Consider the following 15389-nt stretch of genomic DNA (forward strand, 5'->3'; position numbering starts at 1 on the left):
GGGCCTAATCACATCGGCCACACTATCAGAGGCTCGTTCACCTGCACATCTACCAATGTGATATATGCCATCATGTGCCAGCAATGCCCCTCTGCCATGTACATTGGCCAAACCGAACAATCTCTGCGCAAAAGAATAAATAGACACAAATCAGACGTCAAGAATTATAACATTCAAAAACCAGTTGGAGAACACTTCAACCTCCCTGGTCACTCAATTTCAGACCTAAAAGTCGCAATTCTCCAACAAAAAAACTTCAAAAACAGACTCCAACGAGAAACTGCAGAATTGGAATTAATTTGCAAACTGGACACCATTACATTAGGCTTGAATAAAGACTCGGAGTGGATGGGTCATCATACAAAGCAAAAACTATTTCCCCATGCTAATTTTCCCCCTCCTATTACTCACAACTTCTTGTTAATGGTTTGAAATGGGCCATCCTTATTATCACTACAAAAGTTTTTTCCCCCTCCTGCTGATAATAGCCCACCTTAATTGATTAGTCTCGTTACAGTTGGTATGGCAATACCCATTTTTTCATGTTCTCTGTGTATATATATCTTCTTACTGTATTTTTCACTGCATGCATCCGATGAAGTGGGTTTTAACCCATGAAAGCTTATGCCCAATGTGACAAAGTTCCTCCTCTGCCTTGGTGGGTCCTGCGCTTATTGGCGGATTTGCTCGCCTCAGGGGTCCATGGCAGCCCTCAGTTTGGCGACTTTCATGGCTCAAATCTGCTGTTCACTCAGTTAGCCTCATCACTGGCCAGCTTGGGGAAAAGGAAGAAGAACAAACCCCGCAGTCTCTGCTGATCCACCTAGTGGATCGGGGAACAGGCCAGAGACCTTCCCCTCTGATGGAACCCACAGTCCAGGTCAACTCCTCCAGGATCAAGTAGGGAGTTGGGGGGATGGAGAGATGGGGGAACCCGGGCCTGCCCTCTACTCCGGGTTCCAGCCCCGGGCCCTGTGGATTGCAGCTGTCTACAGTGACTCCTGTAACAGCTGCGTGACAGCTACAACTCCCTGGGCTACTTTCCCATGGCCTCCTCCCAACACCTTCTTTATTCTCACTACAGGACCTTCCTCCTGATATCTAATAATGCTTGTACTTCTCAGTCTTCCAGTAGTACGCCTTCTCACACTCAGCTTCTTGCATCTCTTGCTCCCAGCTCCTCACATGCACACCAGAAGCTGAAGTGAGCTCCTTTTTAAACCCAGGGGCCCTGATTAGCCTGCCTATCTTAACTGATTCTGGCAGCTTCTTGATTGGCTGCAGGTGTTCTAATCAGCCTGTCTGCCTTGATTGTTTCCAGAAAGTTCCTGATTGTTCTGGAACCTTCCCTGTTACCTTACCCAGGGAAAAAGGACTTACTTAACCTGGGGCTAATATATCTGCCTTCTTTCACTCTCTTGTAGCCATCTGGCCTGACCCTATCACACCAAATAAATTTGTTAGTCTCTAAGATGCCACAAGTACTCATCATTTTTGTTTTTGTTTTTGCTGATACAGACTAACACGGCTACCACTCTGAAACCTGTAACCTGCTTAAGTACTTTGCTGGACTGGGGCTAGAGTGCTCAGTACCTTACATGATGGAGCCTGATTACAAAACATTTAAAAACAACAGTTCATGTGTAAATTATAATTTAGTAAAAGAAATTATACCATTTGTAGTTCTTCCAACTTAGCATTATTGCAGGATGTAGGATTTATTAATTTCCTCTTTTCTCCTATAAACAGAAGTGAACAATATCCATTACAATTCTCTGATGTGAATAATGCAAGTTTTCTATAACAACTGCCATCAGTTCAGTATTGCCCCATTTTGCTAATTACAGCATGAAAAAGTGTACTCATTTGTAATTTTATAGATTTCCTATGAGAGAGAAAAGGGCATATCAGATCATTACAATTGCCTGTTACAAATTATCTTTCCAGGGGTTTCAAATTGATGAGACCAAAGGGACACTTTCTAAAAATAAACAAAAACACAGTTTGGTTTGGTTCTTTTGTGAATTGTAAACCTCATTTAGAGGATTAACCGGAACTTGCATTGACTCTTCATAACCCGCCTATGGAGAGTTGGAGGCTAAATTCCATGCAAAAGGGTTACTTACTTCCCAGGTTCGGACAAGTGTAATAATGTTGTAAAACAAGTGAGATTCATCTGTGCTGAGAACTTCTTTTTTTTTTTTTTTTTTTGGTTCTTTGGGTCCCTCCTCTCTCTTTCTTCATTGCTGGTTTATAAAACACATACCTTGAACAATGTCATTCTGAGGTGGCGAATGATGAAGTGCACTGGGCTGTGCAAAAGCAGTGAGAAAGTCTGGTTCCATTGTATTATTTTTTGCTCCTAGAAAATTGAAAAAAAAATTTCAAAATGTGCTAGAGCCAAAATGAGTACGAATGAGGGAATATGCACCAAATGAAATTATTTCTTTCAGCAGTTTTTGAAGTGTTTGTGGGTGAACTACTTTTAAACATGCAGCAACGTATATTTAAGCAACATTAAAATTAAAATGAAGTTAATCAGTTTTTTCCTGGAGATGAAAAGCACTACAGTATTCAAAAAAAGTCTTAACTCCAGTCAGTTCTGCTTAATCTGAATTAGATCAGCAAAATCCAATTTCAGTTCAGTTGATAAATGCTTCAGCAGGAGACATCGGGGTGCAAGTTATAAAAATGGTCAGCACTTTAACTGTTTGGGATGAATAAACCAAGAATATAGCGAATCTAGAAGACTGTATGTATTTTAGAAGGAAGTTCAAAAAAGCTCAGGTTTTGACGTTAATTCCCTTCCCAACTACTACTGTCCTGAAATAAAATGGGGATGGCAACACACAAAGGAGAACAGACCAAAGTATCTTGTTAACATATAGAAGACTATGGAAGGGATTTTCAAAACTGGACAGGAAGAGTGGGAGAGGGTAGCAGATGCCAAAGTGGGGGTGAATTGGATAGGAGCAAAGAGGGACAAAACCAGGTTGGAGCACAGAGGCAGAAGGGTCTATAACCACTAGAAAACATTCCTCTCTATCACCTGGAATTGTATCTTTCAAAAATTTAAACATATCAGGGAGAGCAGAATAAGTTTGTATACACAAACGTAATCCTAGAATTTCCTAACATTAGAATGCTTGACTTTGCAACCTTAACGTTCTTTTAACATAGGATTTTTTATATGTAATATAAAAGGCTGAGAAAGCTAGGCTTGCTTAGTCAGGAATGGTAAAGAGCTAAAGGAGACTAAGATTCTGAAGAGTATAGTTAAAAACTGAGCAGTCTCTCTTTACTTTGTCCTATAATATAAGAACAAGAGGTTAACTTATTACACTAATGGCAAGTAAATTTAAATTCACTGCATCAGGAAATCTTGTCACATACTGTAACTGGATTTTAAGGGGTTGGATAATAACATTTGTAATTACAGTATGCAAGCTAAAAATAGGGATATTAAAATCTTATACATCAGTGTACAAAATTATCATCTGCCGGGGTCAGAAAGGACTACAACTTGCATCACCACCAGCCATTTATAATTATTATTGCTCATTATTTGTATTACAATAGTCTGAGATTGGTCTACATCATGCAAGACTCTGTACAAACACAGAGTAAGAGCCAGTTTCTGCCCTTTACAATGTAAACAGACAAAGGGCAGGAAGGGGAACAGCATTGTATAGCTAATCAGGCGCATTCTGGAAGTGAGGGCCACAGTTCACCTTCCACTGAAGCATCAAATCTTAGCTATTGCTAGAGGCAGAATATCAGATACCACGGATAAATAATCTGCCCGGTATTATTAATGCTATGTTCCTATGGCCTAATTGATAGAGTACTGCATGTGGACTCAGCACTGCCATGGACCTGCTGGGTGACCGTGGGCAAGTCACTACCCTCCCTGTGCCTCAGTTTCCCCATCTGTAAAATGGGGATAATGATACTGACCACCTTTGTAAAGCATTTTGAGACCTATGGAAGAAAAGTGCTGTTTAAGAGCTATGTTTTATTATGAAGAGGAAACACATTTCCTTCTTATTAAAAAAAGTTCCAAGTCTCAAAAACATAGGGGAAGAAGTAAATTTAAAGGAAAGTGAGGCACGCCTTGTTAAACATTCACATTGTGAGAACAGGAAAGCAGAATAATCAATAGGTGAGAGATCCACTGCAAACAGTATTGCACATCTGACATGGAAGATCTCTAAGGAACGGTTTCTTGCTCTGACAGCTTAAAACTCCAAACAGCATTGGGAGAGTCCCCTTAGAATCGCTCTCACATTTTTATCGGGGCTCCAGTGTAAGGAAAGTGCATGTGTTGTGTTTTAGTACAAACTTTGATCGTTCCATTTTGAAAATATGCTTGGCGGGACAATACTAGCAGAAAACTATGATTAGATACTTTCACATGTCGGTCTTGCACAACACAACACAATAGACACGAAATGCACAAAACCTCTGGAGAGAATGTATTTCATCATTATGGTTGCAAAACCAAATGCCAGCTCTAGAAATGCAGTTGGCAAGAATGGAATAATTATAAGAAATGGAGCCTTTTACTGCCTACGTAAGAGCAACAACTGAACTATTTGAGGAACGCTGGAACAAGGGAAATGAAAAATGTAATTAATATAGTGGAAGATTTTCATATGCACTAGTGGCAATTAGATACCTAACTTGAAAGTCAATGGTCAATGGTCAATGGTTAGGTATCCAACTGCCACTTTTGCCTTTAAAAATCTTTCTCGGAACTCTTAGACGTGGGTACACTTACTGTAATTCATACCCTATATTGCCTCAGCGTTGCTGTTCCCCTTACCTTTGATATCAGTCACCCTTCCTTCAATACTTATGGCTGAAAAAAACTTGAACTGTCAACAATTCTGCTTCTCTCTAATAAAAAGTTAGTAACTAAAAACACACATGGGATATTGGGGAGGCCCCCAAAATCAGACACCACCTTTGAGAGTTTGGACCTTGGCATCTCAGTTTCCCCATCTGTGACGTGAGGAGAGGAACACCTGCCGCTGAGTGGTTGTGTGGGGATTCATTTGATGAGGACTAGAGAGAGGTTTCCCCGCCACCCATAGTAAGGAGCATCAGGTTGCTGTGCCAGCCCAGGCTCAGACTAGAACCTGACTTGTGACTCAGTAACAGTCACTGTTTGATTTCTACTCCCCCAGCCTTGCTCCTGTGAGGGAAGTAATCTGCTCTCATCTGATAGCAGGTGTCAGTGACTTCCCTCTCTGCACTAGCTCAGCAATGCTGACAACCACATCAAGGCTCTGCCCATTCCTTGCCTTTGCCTGTCCATCTGCACAGGAGGGCGGAAGGTCCCAATGGAGGTTGCTCTCCCCGCCGAGTTGGGGCCCACCATACTGACTAAACCACCCAGAAGAGTGAGGATGTGCCAGACACCCCTTTACTCCGCTGCATGAGCATGTAGGGTGAGCCACAGTTGTGCCCTAATTATTCATGAAGCACTTTAAGGCTATAAAGGGACTAGATTCAGTAGGTATGCCACCGTAATATTAAATCAATGGATTGATGGTGGCCATCTTGGCTGATACAGTATGTATACTGAGAAATCTCCTGTTAATTCCAGGGAGAATATTGATGTGGGATTGTTTCAAGCCCTTATTTTACAATAAGTTGGCTTGGTGTGCAGTGTCAGGCTAGTGACCCAGCATTGCATGTCTAGCCCAGTGGAAACCTAGATTGTAGATCAGAATTTGCTGCAACCTTCTCCCTCACAGGCCCTTCACCTCAGCTTCACCCCATCTGCCCTTCTTACCCTCATCTTCACCCCTGTCCTATCTCCCTCACCTCCTTCACTACTGTGTCCCCTCCCTCTTCACTTTTCTTTCCATTTAGCATACTTCCACCTAAACCCACAAAAAGGAGTGGGGGTGGGGGAAATCACAGCACTAACATGACATTTGCCACTACCGTACTGGGCAGTCTGCTTGTGTGTTCTACCCTTTTCCTCTCCCTGTGTCTGACTTGTCTATTGGGTTGTAAGCTTTTAACTTCAGGGACTATCTGCTACTCTGTACAGTGCCCATTTTTGCCACTTTCTCACCTCCCAAGCCCACCTGGGTTCAGAATGCTGCGGGGCCTGCCTCCTGGGAACGTTGACTCCTCTGATTTATTCAGGAGCTGTTTTGGCAAGCTGAAAAAACTTGGGGATCTCATACAAATTTATGGCTTAAGCTGGCAAGATGCTGAGCACCTACTGCTACAGGAGTTGGAGATCTCAGCATGTCACAAGAAGTACTCAGGACCACGCAAGAACAGGCCTTAAATTAAAAATTGGTGGCAGCGTACATAAATATACCCTTAGGGCTCAATCCAATAACCTGCTCAGCAGCTGAGAATGGAGGGCCTCAGCATTTCATAGGATCGTTAGTTATTATTATTAAGGTGGATTCTGGATCAGGCTTCAAGTTCCACTCTAGTGAAGGGGTGGCCAAACTGCAGCTCGCGAGCCACATGTGGCTCTTTTACAGTTAAAGTGCAGCTCGTGAAGCCCACCACACCCCGCATTCAGCTTCTGCCCTAAGGAGAGGTGCTGGGTCTAGGGGCTTCTGCCCAACAGCGAGGGTGGGAGGTCTCAGGGCTTCTGCCCCATGGGAGGCACCTGCCATGGGGCAGAATTCCCTTGCCCCACCACCTTGCTGCAGGGCAGGAACTCCAGAAGGCATGCCCCGCAGGGCTGAAGCCCCAAGCCCCAGCAGGCACTCCCAGCTCTCGAACTTCTGAAGATTATTATATGTGGCCCAGTGGGTCAGTAAGTTTGGTCATCCCTGCTCCAGTGAAATGCTCAAAAATTTGATACAATAAGTTTCAGTTCCAAACAACCCCCCAGGATGTCTGTACATAGCCCAGAAAACTGCCTGCTAAAGGTTTATATATTGCACTAACATCATGGGGGAACGTGAATGTGTTTGGAATCCTTTTTCTATTTCAGTTCCTTAATTGCGCTGGGAGAAGTACTAAGATTGGAGTTTGTCACGCAGGCCCGCTGCAATAGGGCTCTGCAGACTATCTTTTCTATTTTTCTTTTCACTTCTTTTGCTATCAGGCTATTTTCTCCGGCCTTGCATCCGTGCATCCATTATTTACTGGTACATGGAGAACAACACTTGGAATAAAACAATTGCTAGAATATTGATTGCAACAATATTGTGTACTGGAATTTTTAAATCATATTGGCCTTACACTTGACTCTTTGAGCAAAATGGTATCACTTGGTTCTGTGTTCTCAATTACTGAGAGAATATCCTAAATTTTCTGAGATCTTGAGAAAGGCAGAAGCTATTTATGTTTCTGCATTCTGCTAGGGGTAGTCAGTGAATAAGTTTTCAGGTATGTCAAGAGTTGCTATAATATTATAAGCTGCAATGCTACAGTTCCTTACTTGCTGAAAATAGCAGTTAAGAAGGTTCTGGATTGCAAAATAACCATTTTGTATTAATAGTTCAAATCACCCAACTTTTCGTCTACTATCCCTTCACAATCTGGTTCCTCAAAATTTCACTGAGCTATTATGTATATTTTACTGCTCATAATGCTACCATAATTATAATCTACCATAGAATATACACGAAACACTTACTTTTGCAGATAAGGACACCAAGAAGTTTGAATTGATTTATTTCCTGTTGGAAAAAGCCAAAAGTGGTATTCCAAATAAGCTCAAAATTAGTACCAAAGAAAAGGCTTTCTAGTCTGAAAAAATAAAAACTGCATGTGTCAGGATTCAATCAATCCACCTAATTTTATACTGCTGCCATTAGAACACCACGATGAGAAAAGTAGGCAAGAAACAAAAAGAAAGACTAGTTCTTTGCACTCAGTTTAGAACAGTCCCTTACTTCCTCATTTTGCACTGCGGTTTTCAAGAGGTTTGCTTGGTAGCAACAGGAAAGAGATGACGTTATGCCACATTTAGCCAATATAATCAATTTGCATATGAACATTTTACATAAAAGAACTGACACCATGTTGCCTTTAATAATTCTTTAAGTGTTCCTCAAGGGGTGTATTCAAGGAAAGGTCAAAGGAAGGAGTATGAAACCTAGCATAGGATAAAGTTTTGGGCAGCTTTGTGTTGAAATTGCTGCCTTGCATCAAAGCAGCTTGAACATTATCAAGAGGCAAGTTACACACAGTTCTTACGTTACATTTTAAAAATGAAACCACAATTCTGTTCAGAGCCCTAATATCAGCAAGTATGGTCTCTGCTAGCATCTATAGTAACTGCAGTAAATGTGCATCTAAACCAGGGGTTCTCGCAACAAATTTTTGGTGGCCTCAGAGTGAGGCCAGCAACTTTTGCTGGTGGCCACACTGACACCTTTTTCCTAAAATTATTTCTTTTTCCTAAAGTTAATAAAGTAATATGCACATATATACATCCAAATCATTGTAATTTATTTATGGAAGGTTTTGGGGTTTTTTTTGTTTGTTTGTTTGTTTGTTTTTGCAAACTCAATAATAAAAATAAATGCACAATTATCTCTATTCTTTACTGGACCTAACAGAATAGAAATGCAAATAAGGTACTTTGCACCTTCTTGTCTTCTTTATTGTTTCTTTTGCTTTTTTGGTAAAAGTGGTTGTCTGTACAATTCTGAAGTGAATTTAAAAATGCTTTGACATAATAGTCCAAATAATAATGAAAAACATATCTGGGTGGCTTGGGTCTGGAGGGGGGGGGGGGCAGGGCTGTGGCTGGCCCGGGGCTCCTCCGGGCAGGTGTGTGTGTTGGAGGCATCTCAGGGCTTCGGCCAGCCCGGGGCTCCTCTGGCTGAGATGGGGAGGCGCTCGGGGCTTCTCCGGGCTGGGGGCTTTTGGCTCCAGCCATAGGGGGTGTGTGCGGGCGGAATGGATGGAGTCAGGGGCTAGCATCCCCAAAAGGGGGAATCCACCCACTGGCCATGGGCCTGCCGCTCGCCTCCTCGCCCCCCCGCCCACCGCTTGCTTCCTGCATCCCTCCTCAGTCCCCCACCTGCCGTTCACCTCCTCTTACCCCACCCCCACCCACTGCTCCCCACCTCACTCCCCTGCCACAGACACCCACTTCCTGCAGCAACAACCCCCTGGTATTTTACTGACAGGGAAAATTGTGGTCATACTGCACAGAACACTGCATCTCTCTCAGGAAATATACAGTAGCACCTACCATTCAGGTGATTAAATACTTTTCTTTCTGAAGACAAAGAGGCAAAACCGCTCTTCAGGATATAATATTTAGATTTTCCCCTAGTCTAATTAACATTTTAAAATATTGTAATGGGCATACTAATAGGGAAAGCCTACTAGGTCATATCCATCCAGTTACTAATGCATGATGATTCCCTGAAGTAAATTCAAGTGGTTAGTCCAATTTAGTTTTAAGCATCATAAGCAGTAAGGCTTCCTTCCCCCACTTCCCTTGGGAGATTATTTCACAGTCTAATGGGGCTCACTCTGATATCATAAACCACCATATTTAAGCTAAATTTTCCTTTTTTAAAAATTTCACATTCTTACTCCAAGTTATAGCCCCCAAGCACTACTCAATTCCTCTCCTTCCTCACCATACATCCCCATCAGATAATGGTAGCTGATTGCCATCCCCTCCCACATATACTCATTCATCATTCAACCACACTGACTGGGATTTGTTGTCTAAAGCCTTCCTGTCACTAACTGATGCATTCACAGTCATTTTTGTTGCTGTTCTCCAATTCCCCCCAATTGCTTTCTACTGATAAGATGCCCCGATCTAAGTACGATAGTCTAAGCGGCGTGTGATGGCGCGTCCACCCCACACGAGCCCTGAACTGGTTAATATGGATCAGAAGGGGTCAATTAACCTTAGATACTGCACCTGGAGGGGACCCAGGGCTGGATAGGGCCAAATGGCAAATGAAGCAGAGCTGGGAGGTGGGGATTGGGACAGCATTATAAAGCAGGGAGTAAGCACAGGAAAGGGTTGCAGGCAGTGTATCTGCAGTTGCTGTCTAGAGTAAAAAGGTGTTGGCCAGGGACAAGGAGGAGCTCCAGGGGGCAAGTAAGCCCTGGTGTCCTGCCCTGGACTAGGGAATCTTACAAGAGGCCTAGGAGGCGAAGTGGCCCTGGGGAATGGAGGACGCTCTGGGGGTAAACCCAGACAAAGACAAGGAGATGGAGAGGTGGGTAGGAAGGAGTCCAAGGACTGCAACAGCAGTCAAAGGGTCCCTGGGCTGGAACCCAGAGTAACAGGCAGGCCTGGGTTCCCCTACCAGCCACTGGCTAAGTGGCACAGAGCTGGAGTTGGAATAGAAGACTGCCTGGGACGACATATGGACAGCTTGTCTGGTGGGACGTCATTGCCCTGGAAAGGTGGGAGAAGACTATATAGTGACTGGCCGAAGGGCTGAATCATCAAGAGGAAGCACTCCAAGTCATGGAGGTAGGATGGAGAGAAAGCAACTGATTGCAGGGGCCACCATATGGGGAAAAAGTTAATTCCCAGACCCAGGCACAGAGAGGCACACCGGCAGTGAGTGAACCCCTTCATATGCTGCTCTACCAGTGCCAGAGAGACAGACTGTCACGTCCCTGCTCTGTTTTCTAAGGCCTATGCAGACCAATATCTCATTGGCGTCTTGGTCTTCATTAAATGCATTCTTCATTCAAGTCCTTCCTTTTATTAGAACTTCATCCATTAAGCAGGCCAAATAAGAGCAAGAAAGCTATGTAATCATTATTTGTTTATTAGAATAAATACAGTTGTCACAAACCATGCATTAAGTTCCACAACACTCCTACTGTGATTTTAGAAAACATAGGATTGCATTGTAATTTGCTTACAGTACACTACTGTTACACTCTCACAAAGCCAGACTTGTCCACGGTATGACAAGTGCAGTATCTCATCTGCAAGGTTGGTTTTTTGTGTGGGTTGGGGTTTTTTTTAGGAACAGAAATCCAGAGTGAACATTGTTAAAAAATAGTAGAAAAGATTCTTAAAATACATTAATACACAAAGCATTGGGTTTCTATTAGGGCGAAAAAAGAAAGCTCTAAGTTTTTACATTGATGTAAATTCTTTTTTGTTGCTTTGCAGTCTTGTGAAACATTAAGACATAGCTGACCATTGCTCAGGCCTCTCCTGAGCCATAGAACAAGTTGTACGACAACTGGCTGGAACGGAATCCACAGTTCTGATGGTGAATCTACAAGGCACATTACATAGGCTGTATAGGCAGCCAATCTCATTAACCATATATAAATGTGGAAGCTTGAATGTTGGGCATGCAGTGGTCAAGAACTATGCAACAAGCCTCAGAATTCCCTGGCCTTTTCTACCCAACTAACTCTACATAAGAGACAGAATTCAAAATTTCCAGTAATACGAACAAAATATTAGCCATCCTGTTCTTTAGCACTGATGGGGGGACACCTATATTTTTAAGCTTTAAACCCAAAACATATTAGCCCATTAGAACTAGAGTGACCAGATAGCAAGTGTGAAAAATCAGGACAGAGGGTGGGGGGTAATAGGAGCCTATATAAGAAAAAGCCCCAAATATCCGGACTTTCCCTATAAAATCAGGATATCTGATCACCCTAATTACAACCCACATATTAGGTATGTGATAGACTAAGAATGAAATAAACAATATTAGTTGGTGGGGAGCTATATCAAGATGATTGTGTTTTAAAACTGTTTGCTTTTGGGGAAGCCCTTCTTAAGTTAAAAGCATCCTGTTGGCAATTTGCCCACGCATATAAACTAAAGGTCCCAAATCTGCAGTCCCCTGCTCACAGGAGTACTCATATAAGGACTATCTAATAGTCCAGTGGTTAGAGCACTCACATGAGATGTAAAAAACCAACTTCAGTTCAAATCACCTGACTTGGAGTGGGGACTCGAACTCAGGTCTCCCAACTAGCCCTAATTGCTGGGTTATGGAATTTTCTGGGGTGGGGCTCTCATTCTCTCCTGTTGAAGCTCTTCCACTTCATATCCAATATTTGAGTTTAAGCAGGAGTTTAGGGACCTAGAGGACTAGGCAGCAGCTGAGCAGGGGAGTTGAGGATCTACATTTTGGACTTAAGTGCCCAGTTACGCACCTAAATTCCTTTGTGAATCTAGCTCTTACAATCTAACTCACTAGTTCTTCAGTCACCATAGCATCTCCCACAGTAGATGTGAGCTGAGTTTCGAATGGAAACAAGTAGAAACCTCCTCCCGCTTTTTTTTTAATTTTTTTTTTTTTGGACACTAGCCCCCTTAGGCCACTTTTATACCTCATAAAGAAACAAAAAATAAGTGTTTTCTCCTTTTGCAAGTCACTGTTAAAGTGTCAAGCTGAGACAAAAATGTTAATGAAGAGAAGACTCTTCTGTACAATTACACCACAGTTCACATAGCACAGTAAGGGGACATGCGTTTCCTCCTGGTCCTTAATGCTGAAGGGTAAATTCAGTCCTGGTGTAAGCAGATGCATTTCATTTGTAGTCAATGAGAGATGGACCTCTGCTTACAACAAGACTGAACTTGGCCCAGATAACGCAGTAACACTGTCTTCCTTGATAGGCTGCTCTGTTAAATGCTTTACATAAAACCTGGCAGCCCATAAAATGTGACTAATGTGATAAATAGAAAGCAATAAGATAGTGGTTTTGAATCTCCTCCACATTCTAAGGGAAGGAATGCTATAAAATACAGAGCCCACAAATAACTTGCTTTAGCATTATAATACTATTTCTTTCAATAGCCCTGCCCATAACCTGCTCACACAAACCACATCCTAGCCTTGCCTTCTTTGTACATTTAACTACACCTATTGCATCATTAGACACACAGATATGTCTGCACAATCCGGTGAAGTCCATCAAGTGCTGTAACAGTGTCTTGTGACAAGGTAGATACATTCGAAGGGTAGAGTCTTTTCTCTCACTGACCTCAATGGGAGTTTTGCCTAAGGATTACAGCACTGGGTCCAGAGTTCACAGCAGTAGCAAAGTATCATTGGGAATGATGGGATGAAGTCAACTCATCACAGCATCACTGAAAGGAAACTTATGTCGTTTTCAGCCCTGGGCTTGCACCTCTAAACTGTTCCAAATTCGGTGCAGTCCAGTGTGTTTGATACTGGTGTACATTACATGGCATTGTCCAGACTAACCCAGGAAACAGAGGCAAAATCTTACTGAAAAATGACCTTGCTTCATTTAATTTTCAAGACAAAAAACTGTACTTCTGTTTACACACTTTGGGCTCTGTCGTGCTGTAACTGCCATTGACTTCAATGAGAGCAGGAGCAGGTGCTTTAGCTTTTCCACATGAAAGTAAAGGTCAACCTTGCACCTCTAAGCAATCAAACTGTGATTCCCCCTGTTCATTCCACGAAGGGTTAAAAAGAATGCATAAATCCAGCCCATCCATCCTTGACCAGCTCCTGACCGAGCTGATCCAGACTGCACATTTCAAGTGTGGCTACAGCTCCCTCCTCAGCACAAAAGGAGGGAGAGAAAAGCAGCTATGACCAGATGGGGCAATAATTCCATTTCTAGTCTGTGTGTAAACATCAGGTGGAAATAACACTGGGTAGTATGAGGTTAACATGAAAGGTAGAAAAAGCCCTCATGGGTTCTTATGTACAGTTTCAGGTGGTGTCCTTGGAAACAAATACAGTAACACACACAAACCTTATTTAATGGAAACTGTGCAGTTTCTAAATATATTACAATGCAATGTTGTATTTCTAACACTCAAGCCTAGCATATCTTCCACCACCAATGGTAACCAAGCAGTTTACAAAAGAAAGTATATAAAGGCATTGCCCCATCAAGAAGGGTTCAAGTTTTTCCTGTTTATCAAAGTAGCTAGTAGTAGATTTCTTTATCAACAGAACAAGAAAGCTTGTTGACCCTAGCAAACAGACCCACCAGGATCTCAGAGCAAAGATGTAAAAATGATATTTCAAAAGGGAGCTAACATAAAATACCACAAAGTATTTTCAGTGGGCACGTCATGCAAAGAGGTACATGGAGATAATGTGAACAGAAGAAGGAATGCCATCATGCAGCATGGAATATAGTGTAAGGCACAATGGGAACATAGAAGGTGTTTCATTTTTCCCTTTTTTTTTCTTTTCTTTTTCTTTCCTTAAGAAGGTCGTGAGGATTAACATCTCAGCAGCTTCCAGGATCACTCAACATTCTTGTATTTTGTGAACAGGTTGTACAAAACCCTGAGGGTAGACTTCAGATCCAAGTTAACAACATCTGTGGAAGAAAAGGAGAGATTCTTAAGGTTGGTTTAGTGCTACCTCCCAGTTGCCTATGAATGGAAGAAAGTGTCTTCTGATCTGTGAACTCAAAAGAATAAAAAATCAAATCAAATTTAAAAAATACAGATCCAGTTCCCTTGAATAGCATCATATGATAGACTTCAAGAAACCTTAGCCATAACAGTACTTTAATCACTGATATTTTTAAACTTCTCTCTGGAGGGGGGGGGGAAAAAAGAACCCCCATCCCTCCCTGATCTACAATTTATCATAGGCTGCAGTGTTCTTGTGTCTCAGACCTGATATCTCACAAATAACTTTGAAAAATACTCTATGTTAGATACCATGTCACAGCTTTAACAATTTCTAGTGAGTTTCTACCAGGGAAATTACTAACCAGGGGTCCAGAGTGGGGATTTAAGTCTAAATTGTATATTTCACATGAGGTTCTGGACCCACCGTATCTAGAACCTCTGCAATGACTTGCTATGCAGTGAGCAGGACTTAAACTCCTGCTTTGTGTGCCAAACCTTCCTGCATCCCCCCTCACTGTGCCAGAGTGTGGGTACATTTTCATCTGAGAAAGGAAGGGAAGAGTGCATCAACAGTTACAGTCCACCATAAAGACAGGCTGTCTTCCACCCTCCCCATTCTTCCCCTTTGCAAACTTCAAACTTATTGCTCATGGGCTTGGTATTCCCCCTTCTCAGATGTACAACAAAGAGAGTCTCTCTCTTTGCTCTTCCTGTCCTTTTGCTACGATAACATAGAGGAAGTGCCGGAGAGAAGTACATTCCAAAGGCTGCCAGGGGAAAGTACAGCACAGAGTGCCCTTGCAAGACTGGAGAGAGGATCTGCCAACGTAAGCAGCGCAGGAGAGGGGAAAAGCAGCAGGTAAAGATGTGGGAAAGGGAGAGGACAGGAGGGAAAAGCAGGGGAAACAGGAAGATGAAAAAAATTGAGGAGGAACAGTTCGGGTGGAAGAAGAGGAAGGAAGAGAGGTAAAAACAAAAAGAAAAACCCCACAAACCCCATTCCCAAAAAACCGACGTTTTCAGTCTCCTCTCACCCTCTCTTCCTTTGTCTATTATTTTGCACAGTTGAGTGAAG

At 42.5% G+C, this 15389-nt stretch overlaps 2 protein-coding genes across 4 annotated transcripts in view; both read right to left on the reverse strand.

Moving 5' to 3' along the window:
* PARVG (parvin gamma) overlaps positions 1-7864 on the reverse strand; it is a 31687-nt gene extending 23823 nt beyond the window's left edge. Inside the window, exons 1-3 of the mRNA XM_077825771.1 lie at positions 7625-7864; positions 2267-2362; positions 1675-1739 (exon numbers count right to left, since the gene is read on the reverse strand). Of these exons, the coding sequence (XP_077681897.1) occupies positions 1675-1739; positions 2267-2345 (144 nt within the window). The 5' untranslated portion in view covers positions 2346-2362; positions 7625-7864. The remainder of the gene's footprint in view (positions 1-1674; positions 1740-2266; positions 2363-7624) is intronic.
* A 2871-nt stretch (positions 7865-10735) lies between these two features.
* The window catches only part of PARVB (parvin beta), a 98030-nt gene continuing 93376 nt past the window's right edge, over positions 10736-15389 (reverse strand). For all 3 annotated transcript variants that reach the window (XM_077825785.1, XM_077825803.1, XM_077825794.1), the window contains exon 13: positions 10736-14274. In XM_077825785.1, coding sequence (XP_077681911.1) covers positions 14198-14274 — 77 coding nt within the window. In that variant the 3' untranslated portion in view covers positions 10736-14197. The remainder of the gene's footprint in view (positions 14275-15389) is intronic.

This window comes from Eretmochelys imbricata, chromosome 1, assembly GCF_965152235.1.
Source record: "Eretmochelys imbricata isolate rEreImb1 chromosome 1, rEreImb1.hap1, whole genome shotgun sequence".
NCBI classification, from domain to species: Eukaryota; Metazoa; Chordata; order Testudines; family Cheloniidae; genus Eretmochelys; species Eretmochelys imbricata.